This window comes from Hyla sarda, chromosome 1, assembly GCF_029499605.1.
Source record: "Hyla sarda isolate aHylSar1 chromosome 1, aHylSar1.hap1, whole genome shotgun sequence".
Lineage (NCBI taxonomy): Eukaryota > Metazoa > Chordata > Amphibia > Anura > Hylidae > Hyla > Hyla sarda.
This window is the reverse complement of record NC_079189.1, coordinates 236,625,673-236,647,806: the sequence shown is the minus strand read 5'-3', so window position 1 is coordinate 236,647,806 and position 22,134 is coordinate 236,625,673. Positions and strand designations below refer to the sequence as shown.

At 40.7% G+C, this 22,134-nt stretch overlaps 1 protein-coding gene across 17 annotated transcripts in view; it reads right to left on the bottom strand.

Moving 5' to 3' along the window:
* Positions 1-22,134, bottom strand: part of CSGALNACT1 (chondroitin sulfate N-acetylgalactosaminyltransferase 1) — a 487,912-nt gene that overhangs the window by 34,628 nt on the left and 431,150 nt on the right. For all 17 annotated transcript variants that reach the window (XM_056569152.1, XM_056569147.1, XM_056569104.1 and 14 more), the window contains one exon: positions 1,979-2,157. In XM_056569152.1, the coding sequence (XP_056425127.1) occupies positions 1,979-2,157 (179 nt within the window). The remainder of the gene's footprint in view (positions 1-1,978; positions 2,158-22,134) is intronic.

Here is a 22,134-nt window from a genome sequence, read left to right as displayed (position 1 = left end):
AAACACCATGTGCCACCTACACCACCAAGTATTGATGTGATGCAAAGACCTCTAAAAGGTGGAAGGTAACAACGTATGGTCCATTGTAACCAATGTGGGTAAAAATTTCCCCTGTAAGGGCCTACTCTTGCATTATTAATTTCCTTCTTTGCAAGTGTTACTCACCCTAAAAAGGGCGGCCCCACACAGGAACCTCTCCCTATTTCCCCCTACAAACACTGCCATTTCCCAGGGTTTTTAGGTTGAAATAGAGAGAGTTTCCTGTGTGGGGCCACCCTTTTTAGGTTGAGAAACGCTTACCAAGAAAGGAATTAATAGGGTGAGAGTAGGGCCTTGCAGGGGAAGTTTTTACCCCCACCTGGTACTATGGACAATACGTTGTTCCCTTCCACCTTTTAGAGGTACTTGTATCACATCAATACTTGGTGGTGTAGGTGGTACATGGTGTTTTTTGCACACCTTTCCTTTGGTTTGATTTAAAAAAAAAATTGGGGGGCCATATATTTTATCCTAAGCATATTATTAAAAGTTAAATTTTACGTAATGCATATCCTCAATACTTAGTTGTGCACACTAACACTTTTACAAAAGAGACGGTTTTCGTCTGCCTACCTGCCTCAGCTACAATTCTGATCCTGCCACCCACCTGATGCCACACATCTGATGCCAAGTTCTCCTTTTTTCACCCACCTTCGTCACAGGGGACTGGTATTGCCACCCACCGCACCACTCTGTCACCGGGTCACTTTCAGGACTTCTGATGCTGCTGCTGCCACCTCCAGGCTGTCTCATTCAGCTACCATATGTTCTCCTCATGCTGATGCCAGCTCCAAGCTGTCTCATACTGCCACCATATGTTCTTTTCATGCTGCTGCCACCTCCAGGCTGTGTCATTCAGCCACTATATGTTCTCCTCATGCTGCCACCAACTCCAGGCTGTGTCATTCAGCCACTATATGGTCTCCTCATACTGATGCCACCTCCACGCTCTGTCATCGTGCCGCCATGTGACATGTGACTCCTTTCTAGATTTGTTCTTTTGTAACCACACTATTAATTCAACGTAAATGCTGGGGCCTGGGACATTATACTTGGGAGTGTGATATTACATTTAAATTTCAAAATCTTAAATTTAAGAAAATCAATGTAATCTTTCCAAGATTGAGGCCCTATGGTCGTCAACGTCATATATTAGCTGTGGAATTACCACAAGAATCTAATGAAAGAGGTTGGAGCGATAACAATGAACCATAACTGGTTAAATGAAGGGGGTTGCGGGGGGCGCTGAGAGGCACGGTTTGGAACAGGTGGTAGCTCGCCTTGCGGCGGACCACCAGCTCGATGCTCACCAGAATGGGTACTCAAAAAATGTAGATAAATTCAAATTAAATAAAATAAAAATTACATAAAAAATCTATTTATTCTCTTAGACTTTGACACCATAAGGTCTCCTTGCTGCCACATCCAGACGCTCTGCTACAGTGATTCTAATAGCAATGCCGGTAATCTGCATATCATACTGAATAACAGTATTATTTCACTAACACAGCATACTCCCTATGCGTGTTAGGGCAAGGCAACGTGTTCTACACCCCTATTGAGGCTCTCTGTAGGCCAGAAATAGCCGTTTTTAATAATGATTCACTGCAAATAAATTCAGAACGAAACAAATTTTGGGGGAAAATTTGGGGAATCAGACTAATCTAATTTTTCAAAAATTCGCTCATCTCTAATGAGCACGTAAAAACATATTCACATAATTACATGAAAATGAGGGGCTATAGCAGTTATACATATATGCTAAATAAAACTGAAAAAAGGAAATGTGATAACATGACAAATGCTATTGAGCAGGTATTAGCTTGCCCCCCCCCCCCCCCTCCCCCATCTCCATGGCAGTGTATAGACGAATAATTCCTGAGAATAAAAAAATATATAAAAGACTTCAGAGAGCAGATCACAGATGGACAGGTCATACCTGGCTGTGTGTTGATTCTGCATGTGTTCAGAAACTCGGCATTAAAGTAGATATCCACATCACAAAAAAACAGAAGCACATTATTTCCTTTCCAGGCACGAGCACCAACATCTAATCCTTTTCCACGGGAGAATTCTTCGTTCAGCTGAATGAACGTGAAGTTCTTAAAGTTTGCCACCCTGGAAAAAAATAATAAACGGAAAGATTTTTTTCTATTTGCAGTTTTCCAATGCAATTTTACAATATTTCACAAGAATATTATACACTACAACATTCACTGTACCGCTCTTCATAGCAGTTATAATGCTACAGGTGGTTAAAAGAAATGTCTTCCAGAATTATCAAGGGTCTCTGTGCACAAACTGTATAATGGACCCTTGCTCTCCAATAACTCATAGAATAAAATATCTTCATTTTGTTTCTAACAATCCACCAGAAATTAATTAGCTTAGTCCCTTATATACAGTGTAATAGACAGTAGTGTGGATAGTTATGTATGACTGACGCTTCTGTTACTACCTTGTGCGAACTACTGTGACACAGGCTCCTGTGTATGTGCAATGCTATGTATGTCTTACTCCCCAACTAAAACTATGGGGGAGATTGATAAAGCCATTTACACCAGTTTTCTTACATAAAAAACACACATTTTGGCACGCACCATTTGCAACTTTTAACTTTTAAAAATTATCAAGAAAAAAGAGCAGTGTTTAGAGGGTTGAGCATGGCCTTCCACAGCAACATAAATTAGATGTATACCATAGGCTGACAGCTGGTTTAGATTTTTTTTTTTTTATACACAGACAGGTGTGTACTTCATAATAAATTTGGCGCATCTTACTCCACCGGTCCATATATTCGCATGTGCCCATTTTTTTTGTGCAATTTTACACAACACATTACATAAGAAACATCACATAGCTAGCAGGGGTAAATACGCTCCTATATTTTTGAACAAAATGACAAGGGTATAAAAATGTGAGGATATAATAACATTAATTAAATTTAATTCAAGGATTAAGTAACTAATCAGATGTCTACCGAGTTAGGCTGGGCGTGCACCGGAGAAAAACTGATGCTTGAACTGATCCCATTCATTTGAATGAGACAATTCACAATCATCCAGCATCTCAATTTTGACGCCGGATGGTTGGACACGCTGGAGGGCACCGGACAGGGGAACACAATTTGCTGTGTTCCCCTGTCTGACGCGCAGAAACAATGGATGCTGGATGCCATACAACTCATCAGTTGTGGCATTAGTTGCGTCGAGATCATTGGCGTTCACCAATGCCGAATGCCGGACATATGTGAACCAGGCCTTATTGGCTATACTGCTGAATACTTGTGTCTCCAGGACTACAATAATTTATGGGATTTACTAACATTTTCTAGTTTGGTGCAAATTTAGATGGACAGTGTTAAATTCTGCAAAATTTATCATAGTGGCTGAGGCTGGTAAAAACTGTCCATCTCAATTTGCACTTCCATTTTAGGTTTAGACCAACTTTTTGTTGACTTACATTAAATCAACTCTGTGTTCCAAAATTTGTGTACATTTGTAGCGCATAGGATCGCAACTTAGGCTTTTCTGCATACACCCCACTGATTTATCAAAAAGCCCCACCTCTGGTCACTCGTCTGGCCACAATTATGGCATACTCTGCTTAATAGCTATGTCTTAATTACTGTGCACCACAATTCTGGTGCATTTGAGAACAAAATTGTGGTGCAGCAGTCTTAGTAAATCTGCCCAAATCAATAGGAGTTGAATTAGTTGTCAGTCCTACCTCAAGGTAGCTCATACAACTTCAACCTTTACTATTAGGCTAGTGTCCAGAAAAAGTTTTTGACCACTTTGGGCATTTTACAGTGCCTGTATATTTCTGTAAAATATGTCACCAAATGCAAATGTGTCAGTAAGTATGCCAGTATGCATGGCTTGGTATAGACAGGTCCTTCCGATACATTTACTGTATCGGAATTTAGTTGGCATAGATTTCAGTCTGTACTGTACAAGTAGCCACAGATGCAACAAATGTATTAAGAGTCTTGCACCTCTTTGCTAAAGACTGGTGTGAAAATGATGCCCCTGTGTGTGAAGCAAGTATTACTGGTACTGAGAAAGCATCAACTCCAACTAAAATAGGATTGTAATAAGCACAAAGTAACTCCACTGACTGCTCATTTCTTTTCAGGAAAGCAGATAATCTCCACTCATCACAATCACTATAACTCTGGAGGCTGTCATGACACATGCATCAAGGACTTTTATTGCAAGGCTATAACTTCCCAGTTAAATGTTCATATCAAGGCTGAAACTATCACTAAGATGTGGATCTTTGCAATAATTTTAATGCATAGAAGCAGAACAAAGAAAGGGCAGTAAATCTGAAATATTTGCTAAACAATAGTTGTCAAATGTAATGAACTATTTTACAAAAATGATCATTACTACTGATATCAGAAAACCAAAATCTCTGTAAGTGCTAGTTTAGACGAAGGGACATGAATACAGAATGCACTTGTATGGAAAAACTTCTGTTATAGCTTGAAAATGTTCTTCAGCGAGATCATATTTCATGAGCAGAACTGGCTTTTAGTGATATACAGTGCTTGGAAATGGCCATAGATGTTTAAATCGTGTTTTATGGTATTATAACTAGTAATACATTTTTTTTATTCGATTTTTTACTATTGAACAAGTTGGGAGCACTAAACGTTTTTTTCCTTTATTTCATTTTTGTATGCATTAGGAATTGTGATTTTTTTTCTTTTTATTTCCTGGTTTCTGTGAAATTGAAGCATAAATCACTTTAAATTAAAATACATATATCAAAGAGACATGGGACTGTCAGGAGAAAAATTAACTCTCAGACAGGAATTCGGTGGTACATCTAGATTTAGTGTGACAGCGATATTTTAGCTGAACAATTTATTTAGTGGTGCAAAAAAACTATCCATCTATGCTTGATTGGTACATAGTTATATGTTTTAATAAAATATATATTATTTCTACCTATGTTTAATATAAATATGCATTAAAAGAGTTTACGTATATATTTTTTGCTTAATAAGACATATAGTGGGGGACATATTCAAAAACTACTGTAATTTGTGTTACAGTAATAGCAATCACATATTTTTTTTTCTCCTCACATTTTCAAAGGTCCCTTGTGCTGCTTTGAAAATATGTAAGTGTTTATTTCGTGCCACTTTTGTGTTTTTCTCTTTTTTTTTTTTTTTTTTTTTTGCGACAAATATTGCTAGTTAGGAGTCAAACTGTAACTTTCAGAAAATTTGGGTGGAAACAAGCTAATCTCATGTAACATTCCATGGTAACACTATTAAGGGGAGATTTATGGTGATGGTGGTGTAGTCAGGGATTATTTAATTGAAACAAACATGATGTGTTCTTGAAACCCTATGAAGAAAAACTTTTTTTAAATCATTTGCCAAAATGTTATATTTCAATAATTGAGTAAATAACATTAAAAAACAACTAAATATAGATATGAATATATAATGCCTGCTGACACTGATTGAGCGCATGAGTACTGGATGGCCACACTCTTAGACCAATGGTATAAAGCCGCAATTGGTAAAAAAAAAAAAAAAAAATCCTTCTGAGAAGTAAGCTAAATTGGATTTTTATAGGGACAAGCTACACAGCCAACTTGCCACTACTTTCCAACAACAAACACCTGCTGAACGGGTTCCACTCTCCACTACCTGCAAAGTCAATGCTCCACTCAGCAACATCCATGGAGCAGTAGCAGCAGAACCTTTACATTTGGAGTACATGATGACAAGGTTTTCTATATCTGGTATTCCAAACTGTCATGAATTGTCACCAAAAGGACGTACTGCTATTACCAGCCAGACCTACACCTAGCCATGATCCCAACAAAACAAATACTTTCAATGTTTACAAAAGCTAGTTCTTCTTCTCTATTTTGAGACACTCGATGATCTTTTCAACTCTGCAGGAAAACAGGTACCCAGTGCCCGTGGTGAGGTGCTGAATCAGTACAGCCAGGCTGCGTCTTTCTTTCTCCACAGTGCAGGCGCAGATGAGTGGTGTCATCGGTGCCTGCACTACGTCGGGGCGAAGGTCACAATCTTCTCTCAGTGTAGGCCACAGGACCTGTGGGTTACACTGAGAGGTAACCCAACTGAGAGGTAACCCAACTGTATGTGCATCATACAACTAAAAGCTATGCTAGCTCACTTGGGGATCTAGGGCAGTTTGCCGTACCTACGCTTTGGCAGCCTGTGTGCCCCAGCATGCTCCCTAGACCAGGGGTATGCCACTGCTAATATGCAATGTTTCTACCAAAAAAGTAACATAAAACAGGCAGTTTCCATTTACAACACTACATCAAAATTCCTTTTACATCAAAGCAACATTTTCAGTGTAAAGTTAGTAACAATCAAAGTTTGTCCTGATTTGTTTCATAAAATGTCACTGGTACTGGAAAAGGTGGTGGAAAATTAGGAAGGGACTGAGGTGTATTGCTAGATAATATATCTCCTAGTAAACCTCAGCCTGGAGCACACAGATTGTTATGGTATGTGCCAAGACAGAATTAATGGCATTAGTCTTTTTTGCCCAACACCTGGAGGGAATAAAATGTGCCACTGCTCACATTTTATATACTTCAAAGTCAAGGAACCAAAACATCAAAGTAAGAGTGTCAATCCAGCATTACGAACAGATTATCCCATCCTCAGAATAAGAAGGCCTGAAACGCATATCTCAATGCAACCATATGTACATTGCCTACATGAAAGTTGCTCAGTGCAACACTTTTGTTCTTTCATGCAATGTCTGTTTATACAACAAACAAAAATCCTTATAATATGATGAAGAGCAGTTCTTAATACTGTAAAGAAAGATTTAAGAAACATACTTAAATCAAGCTCCTTTTTATATACAGATTGTAAGCAATGGTTTCTTCCTTACCGCAGCGTCATGCTGCATACATGTTTTAAAACACTAGTTTAGATTAGAGATTTGGTGAAAGAGCTTAGAGGGGAATTCATCAAACCATTTAGAATTTTTTTTTTTACCAAAAATTTGCCTCACAAGTGAGACTTTTCTGCGACATTTGACTTGAAGCATTTTTGATCATTAACCCGATAGTGGACTTTTTTAGGTCACATTTTGCAGTGGTTACTAATTAAAGTTTGGCGCAATGGCCGTCATTTACACCGTATGTCAGGCTAGCTCCTACCAGCCCTAGAAAAGCTTCTAAACAGGTTGGATGATTTGCCTGTGCGACAAATTCATCAAGTGCTGTGTGACATTTGTACCATGCACAAAGTAGTACAGGAAGGATGAATTATTATTATTATTTTTACAATAGGACTGCTTATAGGTTTAATACTGTTCAATAATACACCCAATTCTGTAAACAGGAGGATGGTTAATAGTAGTGAGACGTTACCTATCTCAATAGGCATCTAGAAAGCAAATTCACAATTTATTCAAAATAAGGTATCTAATAAATGAAGCTTCTTTACTTAGTTTGTGTTACTTCACGGTGCACGCGATAATTTTGTAGAATTTAACCCCCCAATGTAAGCCTGATAGATTTTTGGCATAGAAGTTTTTGTTTTTCCATCCTAGATTTTGACAATATATTGTATTGAGAAACAAATAAACAATATTTGTCCAGGATTTTTTTTTTCGTGCTGCCATATTCTGAGCCCTATAAAAAAAATGTTACTTTCGCATCAACAGAGCTGTGTGAGGGCTCATGTCTTGTGAGGTGAGCTGCAGGTTTTTATTGGTATTGTTCTAGTGTAGATTTAAACTATTTTACTACTTGTTTACTATTTGTTTTGGGCAGCAAGGTGACAAAAAAAAAGAGCTATTTTGTTAACAGGTAATTTTACCTAATAGAAATAGTATCAGGCAGTCGACGGCAATACTATCATAACCATGACAACTCAATAGCCCCCCACAGTCACTAAGAGGTGTTCATAAAGCCATGGAGAGTACCCCTACCTGTTCTATACACAGAGCCAGGATCTGGGATGACTTACAAATATAATGCACATGTATACCAATGTCACAGAAGGGATAAATTAAATGGCCACCATACAATAATATTGTACACTATATGGGAAATATCTAGCCAGCAATGGTTTCCCTTGAAAGAGCTTAAATTTTGGCTAGGGTCTTTGGAACCAGACTTCTTATATTAACCCCTTAATGACCAAGCCCATTTTCACCTTAAGGACCAGGCCAATTTTATTTTTGTGTTTTCGTTTTTTCCTCCTTGCCTTCTAAAATCCATAACTCTTTTATATTTCCATCTAAAGACCCATATAAGGGCTTGTTTTTTGCGTGACCAATTGTACTTTGTAATGAAACCTCTCATTTTACCATAAAATGTACGGCAAACCCCCCCCAAAAAATTTTTTTAGGGAGGAAATTTAAATGAAAACCAAAATTTTGCACATTTTGGAGGGGTTTGTTTTGTGTACACTTTACCGTAAAAATGACAGGTGTCCTTTATTCTGTGGGTCAATACGATTAAAATGATACCCATGGCTAGATACTTTTATATTTTTGTACCGCTTAAAAAAAATCTAAAACTTTTCGTACAAAATCAGTAATCTATTTTGACCACCTATAACTTTTTCATTTTTCCGTAAATAGGGCGGTATGAGGGTTCATTTTTTGCGCCGTCATCTGAATTTTTTCCACATTTGCATATATAAAACTCTTAGATCAATTTTTATTAATTTTGTTTAATAAAATGTGACAAAAAAGCAGCATTTTTGGACTTTTTTAATTTTTTACGTTTACGCCATTCATATTCATACCAAATATGTTTATTTTTTAAAAAATTACGCTTTTTGGGGTTAAAATGGGAAAAACTGGCAATTTTCATTTTTATTGGGGGAGGGGATTTTTTACTTTTTTTAAACTTTTTTTTTTTTTACACTTTTTATGTCAACATAGGGGACAATCGATAGCAATGATTTGATTGCTAATACTGTGCAGTGCTATGCATAGGACACAGCACTGCTCAGTATTATCGGTGATCTTCTGCTCTGGTCTGCTCGATTGCAGACCAGAGCAGAAGACCCCGGGATACAGCCGGAGCTAGGTAAGGGGACCGCCGGCTGTCATGCTGGATGATCGGATCCCCGCGGCAGCCGATAATCCAATCAAAGCGCCGCAATGCCGCAGATGCCGTGATCTGTATTGATCACGGCATCTGAGTGGTTAATGACGGACATCTGTGCGATCTCGGATGGCGGCCTTTACGGGCGGGTCCCCGGATGCTGCTAGCAGCCGGAACCTGCCGTGTATGACGCGAACACCCTTCCGATGCTCGCGGTCATACACAGGATGTAAATGTACGTCCTGGTGCGGGAAGTCCCGCCAAACCAGGACGAACATTTACATCCGTGGTCGTTAAGGGGTTAAATGGGGTTCTTTTGATGAGATACACCCATTTAAGCAGGTAATAGACAACATAATTGCCTTTTTGTGTTTTGACTTACTTATGAGAAACACTTTATGAAAGATTTCCCATGCAAATAATTCTCATTCTGTACTCATATGTTCTCTAATTTATACACTGTGGATATTATTTAAAAGGAATCTGTCAGTGCTTTATCAAGCTTAGAGCTGCAGACATGGGCAGATACAGTCATGACCGTAAATGTTGGCACCCATTAATTTTTTTAAGAAAATGTAGTATTTCTCACAGAAAAGGATTGCTGTCACACATGTTTTGCTATACACATGTTTATTCCCTTTGTGTGTATTGGAATTAAACCAAAAAAGGGAGGAAAAAAAGCAAATTCAACATAATGTCACACCAAACTCCAAAAATGGGCTGGACAAAATTATTGGCAACTTAATATTTGGTTGCACACCCTTTGGAAAAAATTACTGAAATCAGTCGCTTCCTATAATCATCAATAAGCTTCTTACACCTCTCAGCCGGAGTGTTGGACCACTCTTCCTTTGCAAACTGCTCCAGGTCTCTCTTATTGGAAAGGCGCCTTTTCCCAACAGCAATTTTAAGATCTCTTCACAGGTGTTCAATGGGATTTAGATCTGGACTCATTGCTGGCCACTCTCCAGCGTTTGTTGCCATCCATTTCTGGGTGCTTTTTGACGTATGTTTGGGGTCATTGTCCTGCTGGAAGACCCAAGATCTCGGACGCAAACCCAGCTTTCTGACACTGGGCTGTACTGTGCAACCCAAAATCCATTGGTAATCCTCAGATTTCATGATGCCTTGCACACATTCAAGGCACCCAGTGCAAGAGGCAGCAAAACAACCCCAAAACATCATTGAACCTCCACTATATTTCACTGTAGGTACTGTGTTCTTCTCTTTGTAGGTCTTACTCTGTTTTCGGTAAACAGTAAAATGATGTGCTTTACCAAAAAGCTCTATCTTGGTCTCATCTGTCCTCAAGACGTTTCCCAGAAGGATTTTGGCTTACTCAAGTTCATTTTGACAAAATGTAGTCGTGCTTTTTTATGTCTCTGTGTCAGCAGTGGGGTCCTCCTGCGTCTCCTGCCATAGCGTTTCATTTCATTTAAATGTCGACAGATAGTTTGCGCTGACACTGATGCTCCATGAGCCTGAAGGACAGCTTGAATATCTTTGTATACACATGTTTATTCCCTTTGTGTGTATTGGAACTAAACGAAAAAAGGGAGGAAAAAAAGCAAATTGGCACTGGGTGCCTTGAAAGTGTGCCAACGGATTTTGGGTCACACTGTACAGCCCAGTGTCAGAAAGCTGGGTTTACGTCCGAGATCTTGGGTCTTCCAGCAGGACAATGACCCCAAACATACATCAAAAAGCATCCAGAAATGGATGGAAACAAAGTGCTGGAGAGTTCTGAAGTGGCCAGCAATGAGTCCAGATGTAAATCCCATTGAACACCTGTGGAGAGATCATAAAATTGCTGTTGGAAAAAGGTGCCCATCCAATAAGAGAGGCCTGGAGCAGTTTGCAAAGGAAGAGTGGTCCAACATTCTGGCTGAGAAGTGTAAGAAGCTTATTGATGGTTATAGGAAGCGACTGATTTTAGTTATTTTTTCCAAAGGGTGTGCAACCAAATATTAAGTTAAGGGTGCCAATAATTTTGTCCAGCCCATTTTTGGAGTTTGGTGTGACATTATGTCCAATTTGCTTTTTTCCTCCTTTTTTGGTTTAGTTCCAATACACACAAAGGGAATAAACATGTGTATAGCAAAACAAGTGATACTGCAATCCTTTTCTGTAAAAAAAATTATAAATTTTCTTAAAAGATTTCAGGGGTGCCAACACTTACGGCCATGACTGATCGGAAATTAAACACATGATGCCCATCTTTTAGCTTATGGCAGTTTGCAGAGTTATAAAATCCTTTTAATGGGGTACTCTGGTGTAAAACAATATTTTTTTTTAATAATCTAGTGCCAGAAAGTTAAACAGATTTGTAAATTACTTCTATTTAAAAATCCTAACCCTTCCAGTACTTATCAGCTGCTGTATGCTTCACGGGAAGCTCTTTTCATTTAAAATTTATTTTCTGTCTGACTACAGTGCTCTCTGCTGACACCTCTGTCCATGTCAGGAACTGTCCAGAGCAGGAACAAATCCCCATAGCAAATCTATCCTGCTCTGGACAGTTCCTGACACAGACAGAGGTGTCAGCAAAGAGCACTGTGGTCAGACAGATCTGGCAACAGTTGATTTAAAAAATATGTATATTTTCCACCGGAGTACCCCTTTAACCCCTTAAGAACCAGGCCAAGTTTGGTCTTAAGGACCAGGCCAATTTTATTTTTGCATTTTCCTCCTCGCCTTCTAAAAATCATAACTCTTTTATATTTCCATCCACAGACCCATATGAGGATTTGCGTCACCAATTTAACTTTATAATGACATCACTTATTTTACCATAAAATGTATGGCGCAACAAAAAAAATATTATTTATGTGGGAAAATTGCACTGCAACCTGGGAAATCCTGGGAAAGAATAATTTTGAATGCTGTTAAAAATAAATATTGGGGCAATAATCACAGAAGAATTGTGAGAAAACCATCATAGACAGGTACTGACACTATATTATGAACTACACTAACTTTACAGCCCCTGTAGCATGGTCAAAAAAATATAAAAAATCCTGGAATACCGCTTTAAACAATGTTTGTTGTTACTGATCTTTATTTATCCAGGAATATTATAATGCACAATCTATAATACTAGACAAGGATTGTAATGAATACCATACAAATACTGTAACAAGAGGTCCCTATCCTTACCCAAGAGAAATTTGAAGTAAAAGAAACACACGACCTGGGATTCGGGGAACTATTTCTCTAGAGTTACAAGGTCTTATAGAGTTATAGAGTTCTAACAAAACTAAATAAAATACAGTCCTGGAGGCAGCAGGTGAGTTTTAAGCCAGAGACCATGAAAAAAGTATAGTAAAACATGATACTCTATAGCTGTATATCGCAAAAAAGGAAGGCATATAATGTAAATGTAAAGCTTCACTTTAGGTATACATTTAAACAAAAAATGGCAGCTGCTAGAGGACAAAAACAGTGCTAAAACACAGTAATTTATACTGGTTATATTACATCATTGTCAGATTTCACCTTACATATCTTACTTGAGACATTCAGGCAGCTGTTGTTTTTTTTTAGGTGCGTCTATGACAAGATGTGACTAGGGACATAACTGATGTAGTGGTTGGGTTTGCAACTGTTTTTATTACTGCCACGGCTTTTTAACTTAATCTGGTCATAAAGGTTAGCATAACATACAGTTAAGAGGGGAATACCCTTCGAAATGTGTTGTCTATGCTGCACTTAATAAATCACAATGATATTTTATCCTATTGGTTTATCCACCGCTAAAATTAAGCATCCAATTTTATCCTGCATTTTTTAGGATCAATTTTCAAGTCTCTGCTTCTTCACATCCCTTCACACTATCTTCTACTGGATTATGACAGGATAAAGGCTGCATACGGAATCTACGACTTAGGCTGTATGCTTTAAATGCTGTCTTCAGTGTTGGGCCAGCAGTGCAACAAAACAAGGTGAGTGTAATACTGGCTGTGCACCATACCATCCTCTGAAATTGGTATCGGCACATAGAAAAAAAAAACAGGGCAGAAGGGCACTCATTCGAAACCAGTCCCTGGAACCTATGATGGCTCACAATACACCTCCCACCATTAGGATCCAGAAGCTTCAAGTTACCCTTATAGTATGGCCAGGGTGTTTTTGAGGTGTGGTGACGACATCCTTGGTAGGGAGCAGCCTAAGTCTATAGAGGCTGTGTTCACCACTTCTACCAGTTCTTTCTTCCACTCTCAGATGTCAGGAGTTATGACAGGAATATTCTTTTCATGCTGTCTTTACATAAAAATAAAATAGGTTGTTTTACTAATATGTAAATAAACCAACAGTGTAAAACTGTAGGAATGTAAATGTATCTATGACCAATCCTAAGAACTATCGCTGCTTTAATGTAATCATATATCTAAGAGAGTGCCAACAGAGCGTAGAGCACAGAACAATTGATGAGAAAGATAAAACTGCAATATAAGAAATATGAATATTTTATTAACCCTGTAGTATTAGTTCTTGTTCCAAAGACTATAATAAAAAAGAGAAGAAAAAGTTTGCATTATTTAGCAGTCACTGGATGTGAACTTTGAAAAAATATCAGCATCAAAGGACAATTAAAGGGGTTATCCAGTGGTGGGGGTTGTGAACCATGCCCATTTTTTGGTCTATAAAAAAATAATCCTCTACTCAACTCGACCGCTCCCACAGTGCCTCCGGTGTCCTGTTTCGGTGCCTGAAGCAATCCTCTTTCTGAGGCCAAATTTCTTTTTTATATACTACACAATAGGCACAGTTCAATGAGTCATACTGCCACTCATACTACCAATCACTGGCTGAGACGGGTTATCGGTGCAGCCAGTAATTCGCTGAGTAGCAGTATGACACATTGGGGACTGGAGCAGGGCACTTGAGGCTCCGCGGGAGTGCTGGAGTAGAGTAGAGTAGAGGTTTATTTTTTACTAAACAATGGGCATAGTTCACAAAAATAGAGTGACATGGCATTCAGTCATTCTTGTTTCTACGAAATTCATTGGTGTAACACAATGCTTTACATTTTTTTCAAAGAAACCTCATATCCCGACCTCATATCCTGTCATCATATCTCGTCCTCATATCCCAACCTCATATCCTATTCTTATATCGCACCCTCATATCCCGACCTTATATCCCATCCTCATATCCCCTTCTCATATCCCAACCTCATATCCTGTCCTCATATCTCATCCTCATATCCCGACCTCATATCATGACCTCATATCCCATGCTCATCTTCCGCCCTCATATCCTGTTCTTATATCTCATCCTCATATCCCGTCAGTTGTGATGAGATTATAGACTGAAAAAAGAAGGAGGCGTGTTTTTGTGGGAGTGGACGTGACTTGCAAACTGGACAAATGCACATAAAGGGTAGAAAATAAAAGGGGTGTGGCTTAAATGGCGGTTGTAGCTTTGTGAGCTAGGGTGTGGCATGCGGGAGGGGGTGTGGCAACCAATCACAGCTCAGCTAACGAGCTCTGGTAAAGTAAAAAGGTGAGCTGTGGTAGTTTGCCATGAAAAAAATCACTCCAGTTTTTCTCTCACACATGTTGATAAATCTGGGCCATTGAGTTTTATATATACAGTATATAAAAATACAGCGGCTAAGCGCCAGAATGGGACAACATTCTCTCCACTCCTCATCTGCATTATAAGTAAAAAGCTCTGTTTCATATTAAAAGTGATATGTGGTGGGGAGAGGGAAGAACATCACCCTGTTCCTGCATTTATGCATCAAATTTGAAATACATGTCAATTTAAAAAAGGACTATAGTGCTGCATGATAGTCATTTGTAAAAATAAGTCATTGTTTAAATAAGAAAGTCATCATGCATAGTTTTAAGCATATCAGGCTGTATTTGTGCGAGGGGCTGGATTATTCCACATCTAAACTACTAGGCGGGGCATATAGGTGTTGTGGGTGGTGGGTAGGTGCTCTTACTGGCAGGGCTTTTATGACATTTTTTGGAGGAAGGGGAGGTCATGCTGTCCTGTTGGCGCCAGGATTTGAATTTTCCCGCCATTGTCTGAGTTCCCACGGCCTGCTCCATCAGGCGCGTCCCTGGCAGTTTCAGCATCTCGCACAGCCGTCAGCTGTCTCGGGGCAGAATGCTGGGCTGCAGTTATCCAGGGGGGTCACGGTCGGGCCTATCTTCAGCGATAGATGTTAGTTTTGGATCATGACATTTTCAATTATACGCGGGCATAGTATACCAAGCATAAGCAGTAACATCACGTTCAGGGCACACGTTCTTATACGGTCATTAGTTTGGCACGGTTCATACGTTTTTTACAGTGTTGTATACAGTACATACACTAATAGTGTTATATGCAGGGGGTACAGTTGGTGTTGTATACAGTACATACGCATAGTGTTATACTCAGTTCACACAGTTATTGTGTTATATGCGGTGGATGCAGTTTCGTATTTATTTAGTTGTAGTACATACGGTTATTCATATGGATTTAGCTATATGTTGCATAGCTCTCATAGCATTTATAACGTGTATACATTTTCATGGTAGCAGTTACAGTGCGTAAACGTTCATTTCATTTAGTTTTCATACATTAGAGTGTTTACAGTGCATTCACCTTTGTAGACACATTATAGTGTGCATATACATTCACAGCATTTGGGAGCATACGTTCTTTGCATTAGTAGTGATACGTCTGCTAAGGTCAGTGCGTATGCATTTCATAGCATTTGAAGTGTGTAATCTTGATAGCGTTTTCAGTGGGTATAGGTGTTGAGTTTACAATAGGTACACGTGATAGCGGTTCATAATGTGTAGGTGATAACGTTTTTAGTTTCGTAGCTTTTACCATATTATGTCATAGCGTTTATGTTCATGCCATCATGGCATTAATACTGTTCATACACGCTTGATATCTATACTGTTTATACACTCATGGCAGCTATACTGTTGATACACCCATGGCATTCATATCGTGCATATGCTCATGGCATTATACTGTTCATAGACGATCATGACATTTATACTGTTTATACGCCCATGGCATCCATACTGTTATATGTGGCTTTCATTGTGCATACGTGCATGGCAATCATACTGTTTATATGCTCATAGTGTTTTTCTGTTCATACGTTCATGGCATTTATACGGTTCACAGGCTTGTGGCGTTTTCCTTTTTACACTTTTACACATTCATAGCACTTATAATATTCATACACTCAGGGCAGGTATACGGTTCATACTCTTATAGCATTTATGCTGTCCATACAATCTTAATATGTATACTGTCCATACGCTCATGGCATTCATACTGTCCTTATGCTCATGACAATTATACTGACCATACGCTCATGGCACTCATACTGTCTTACGCTCATGGCATCTATACTGTTCATACACGCTTAGCATTTATACTGGCCAGACACTCATGGCTTTTATACTGTTCATGGTAGTCATACTGTTTATACAATCGTGGTATTCACACTGTTCATATGGTTTAGTTGTTTATACATTCATAGCATTCATGCTGCACATGCACTCTTGGCGTTTTGTGTTGCGCATGCGCCCGTGCGCTTGGGTCCAGGCGTTCAGGGCATTTTTATTGCGCATGGCATTTATACAGTTTTATACGCTCATATTATTGCGGTTGTTTTCCCATTATACCTGCCACGTCTGCAGGGGGTTACACTGCGTAGTTGATGTTACTGACATGTTTTCAGAGCGATAATATCACGATCCATAGGTGGTTGCATACCCTCTATACCTGCCACATCTGCAGGGGATACACGGCGTATGACACGTCTTCAGAGCAACAGCGTCACGACACGTAGGTGGTTGTATACCCTTCATACCTGCCATGTCTGCAGGGGGATGCATTGTGCAGTTGTTGTTACTGACACATCTTCAGAGTGACAACATCACGACACATAGGTGGTTGTATACCCATCATACTTGCCATGTCTGCAGGGGGATACACTGCATAGTTGTTGTTACTGACACATCTTCACAGCAATATCATGATGCATAGGCGGGTGCATACCCCTCATACCTGCCACATCTGCAGGGGGATGCACTGCACATTTGTTGTTACTCACACATCTTCAGAGTGACATCAAGACATATAGGCAGTTGTATACCCATCATACCTGGCACGTCTGCAGGGACACACACTGCATAGTTGTTATCACTGACACGTCTTCAGAGCAACAACATCACGACACATAGGCGGTTGCATACCCTTCGTACCTGCCATGTCTGCGGGGGGATGCACTGTGCAGTTGTTGTTAGTGACACGCCTTAAGAGCAACAGCATCATGGCACAAGGTGGTCGTATTCCCTTCAAACCTGCCAGGCATGCAGTGGGATACACTGAATAGTTATTTTTACTGTTACACTTTCAGAGAAATAGTTTCATGACATATAGGTGGTTGAAAAAGAAAAGATGGTTATGCAAGTCCTGTCACAACTACAGGCACGATGGTTACAAAAGATCTGGCACGTCTTCAGGCATGGTGGTTCTCAAAAAGACCTACAGGTATGAGGTTTACACAAGTGACTGTCTCGTCTACAGGCACGAGGGAAAGGAAGGTAATGGTCAATCGTGGCAGTACTTCACCCCTGAGACCAGTTTTGAGTCAGAAGCTTGACAGTTTAAGATGTGGTTGGTGTCTATTAAAGGGGTTCTTCGAGTGTAGTAGATGGTACATAAGACCTGTCAGATCGATACGCATGATGTTTACTCATAGACTTGGCCCGTCGTCAGGCAGGATGTTTACTCATAGACCAGGCCCGTTTACAGGCACGATGGTTATGCAAGGATCGGTCACCCACAGTGGGCCATTACTCCTGAGACCAATTGGTTTGTTGTTTAGGGTATGGCTGTTGGTACAGTTTGGGTAGTCATCAGATAAGTTTCTCGAGCCTCGTTCTGGTTACAGGTAACATGGAGATCATGGTCAAGGTCTGTCATGTGGTCCGGTTACTTGTGTGTCAGTTGGCTAACAGTTGGTGTTTTTTGGCTACTTAATTCCAGGGACTTAGTGTTAGGCCTGGTCGGCAACTATCCGTTTCCCTTGCCATAACGGCACAGGTGAGTATGTTTAGCTATTATGCCAGCCAGGTCCTGATTCAATGCCCGCTCATTCTTCAGAGTAGCCATATTGTCCATTAGCTCCTCAGTAACAGGCACCACCTTCATTGATAACTAGTTGGTTGATTTTACTCTGTCTCTAGGGTAGGGTCTGAATTAGAGGTTGTGCTGGTCAGTGTAATGAGGATGTGGTATTGTTTATGAGGTTTATGCATTCTGCTACTTACCCTACTGGGTTATGAGTTTTGCCCACTTGGATGCGGTTATGGGCACAGAACCGCTTTTGTTAAGGCTTAAGGTTTAATGCAGTGATGGCCATAGTACGCCATCAGCCCATTCGGGACATCCCTGTGTCCCGAAAGGTCCCCTTTACCTTTCTCTGGCCCTGCGTTAACTTTATAAACGCTGGGGCTGCCGGGAGGTAGCGCATGCAGGGACGTGACTGACGTCCTGTGCGTGCGCCCATAGCAACAGCAGAGCGGAGCAGTGAGGAGTAGGACGCACGCATGGTAAGTTACCTGTATGTACATCATCTTCAGTGCTCCGACCACCGCTCCTCCGGTCCCGGGACCTAATGCTATGGCCTGTAGGCCATAGCAGTAGATTGTGACCCCTGACCGGAGGAGCGTTGTATGGAACTGTGGGGGGAACTATACTGCACCTAATGTGGGGGAACTATACTGCACCTAATGTGGGCAACTATACTGCACCTAATCTGGGGGAACTATACTGCACCTAATAAGGGGGAACTATACTGCACCTGATGTGAGGTAACTATACTGCACCTCATGTGGGGGAACTATACTTCACCTAATGTGGGGGAACTATACTGCCAACCTAATGTGGGGGGACCTATACTGCCAACCTAATGTGGGGGAACTACAACCTAATGTGGGGGGACTTCTACTGCCAGCCTAATGTGGGGAAACTGTGGTGCCAATCTAATGTGGGGGAACTACAACTTAATGTGGGGGAACTATAAACTATCAATAAAAAAAAAAAGGTTGGATCATTGAACTCTGTTGTTGTGTTCTTCTTTTAAAAAAAAAGATGTTAATTAGTTATGGCAACTGTAGGAGTTGTTTTTTCTAAACTTAAACCTCAGTATTCTGATTTAATTGCTGTGCTGGCACTTTGAGGGAAAAAAGTTGACATGCATTACGGTTTGGGCACTCGGGCTCAAAAAGGTTCGCAATCACTGGTTTAATGTTTTCCATTCAGGTGTGTGTAACGTTACGTTTGTGACACGAGCACGAGTGTAAGCCCTGAGCACAAGTGTTATGCCTATCAGGCTGTATTTGTGCGAGGGGCTGGAATATTCCGCGCCTAAACTACTAGGCAGGTCATATAGGTGTTGTGAACGGGAGGGTAGGGATATATAATGCACTTACTGGTGGGGCATTCGTGACGTTTTTCGGATCCCTCCCAACCATCCCTATCTTATTTTATGTATTTTTATTTCATTAATTCATTACATCATATGCCCACTTAAGGCGTGCCCTCGGACGCGGTTATGGGCACAGTTCAACCCCTTTTGTTAAGGTTTAATGTTTTCCATTCAGGTGTGTGTAACATTTGTCACACGAGCACGAGTGTAAGCCCCGACCACAAGTATAATATCTGAGAGAACTCAAAATCTGTCTTAAATATGGTTTTGCCAAAAGGTAAGTCTTTTCAAAGGTCATCTTTTGGTGAGGTTCCTGAACATGGAACCCGTCCCTGCGGTTTAATAACTGAAAAGAAACCAGTGACTCTATGCAACAAGAAAATGGAACTACAGTAAGTATTAGCTTGTTTTTTTCTGTTTAGACACTATAGAGCATTAATACAGTTTGGGGAAACTAAAATGTATAAGGGGTCAAAAAACTGTATTGGGCACAGTAATCCATAATTACCATATAAGGCCATCAGGTGGCACTAATACTGTGTGGAGGCACAGGGGGCACTAATAATGTATAAGGATACAGAAAGCATTATTACTGTATGGGTGCACTGGGGGTATAATATTATTGCATAGGACACAGTGGGGGAATTACATGGGAGCACAGAAGACAGTATTGTTTACTGTTGGGGCATTATTTGTTTAGCGGAGAACACGGGGCATTATTAGTGATTGCGGGCACAGTAGAGGCATTATTAATTAATGGGGACACAGGTGGGGTAGTATAAGTGAATGGGGGAGGGTACAATAGGGAAATTAATACTGAGGACATAATTTCCATATGGTACACTAAAAGAAGTGAGACAAGATGAGGTTGGAGGAAGTCCTCATGGCAGATTGTGTCAGATGAAAAAGAAAAGGGACAATACACGTCTACAGGCACGATGGTTACAAAAGATCTGGCACGTCTTCAGGCATGGTGGTTCTCAAAAAGACCTACAGGTACGAGGTTTACACAAGTGACTGTCTCGTCTACAGGCACGAGGGAAAGGAAGGTATCGGTCACTCATGGCGGTACATCACCCCTGAGACCAGTTTTGAGTCAGAAGCTTGACAGTTTAAGATGTGGTTGGTGTCTATTAAAGAGGTTATTCGAGTGTAGTAGATGGTATGTAAAGTCTGTCAGGTCGATACGCATGATGTTTACTCATAGACTTGGCCCGTCGTCAGGCAGGATGTTTGTTTACTCATAGACCAGGCCCATTTACAGGCACGATGGTTATGCAAGGATCGGTCACCCATAGTGGGCCATTACTCCTGAGACCAGTTGGTTTGTAGTTTAGGGTATGGCTGTTGGTACAGTTTGGGTAGTCTTCAGGTAAGTTTCTCGAGCCTCGTTCTTGTTACAGGTAACATGGAGATCATGGTCAAGGTCTGTCATGTGGTCCAGTTACTTGTGTGTCAGTTGGCTAACAGTTAGTGTTTTTTGGTTACTTCATTCCAGGGACTTAGTGTTAAGCCTGGCCCGCAACTATCCATTTCCCTTGCCATAACAGCACAGGTGAGTATGTTTAGCTATTATGCCAGCCTGGTCCTGATTCAATGCCGGCTCATTCTTCAAAGTAGCCATATTGGCCATTAGCTCCTCAGTAACAGGCACCACCTTCATTGATAACTAGTTGGTTGATTCTACTCTGTCTCTAGGGTAGGGTCTGAATTAGGGGGTTTTGCTGGTCAGTGTAATGAGGATGTGGTATTGTTTATGAGGTTTATGCATTCTGCTACTTACCCTACTGGGTTATGAGTTTTCCCCACTTGGATGCGGTTATGGGCACAGAACCACTTTTGTTAAGGCTTAAGGTTTAATACAGTGATGGCCATAGTATGCCATCAGCCCATTCGGGACATCCCTGTGTCCCGAAAGATCTTTTCGGGACACAAGGATGTTCCCTTTACCTTATTCTGGCCCTGCGTTAACTTTAAAAAAGCAGGGGCCGCCGGGAGGTAGCACATGCAGGGACGTTACTGACGGCCCGTACGTGCGCTCATAGCAACAGCAGAGCGGAGCAGTGAGGAGTAGGACGCACGCATGGTAAGTTACCTGTATGTACATCATCTTCAGTGCTCCGACCACCGCTCCTCCGGTCCCGAGACCTACTGCTATGGCCTGTAGGCCATAGCAGTAGATTGTGACCCCTGACCGGAGGAGCGTTGGATGGAACTGTGGGGGAACTATAATCTGGGGGAACTATACTAAACCTAATAAGGGGGAACTATACTGCACCTAATGTGAGGTAACTATACTGCACCTCATGTGGGGGATCTATACTGCACCTAATGTGAAGGAACTAAACTGCACCTAATGTTGGGGAACTATACTGCCAACCTAATGTGGGGGAACTATACTGCCAACCTAATGTGGGGGGACCTATACTGCCAACCTTATGTGGGGGAACTACAACCTAATGTGGGGGGGACCTCTACTGCCAGCCTAATGTCGGGAAACTGTGGTGCCAATCTAATGTGGGGGAACTACAACCTAATGTGGGGGAACTATA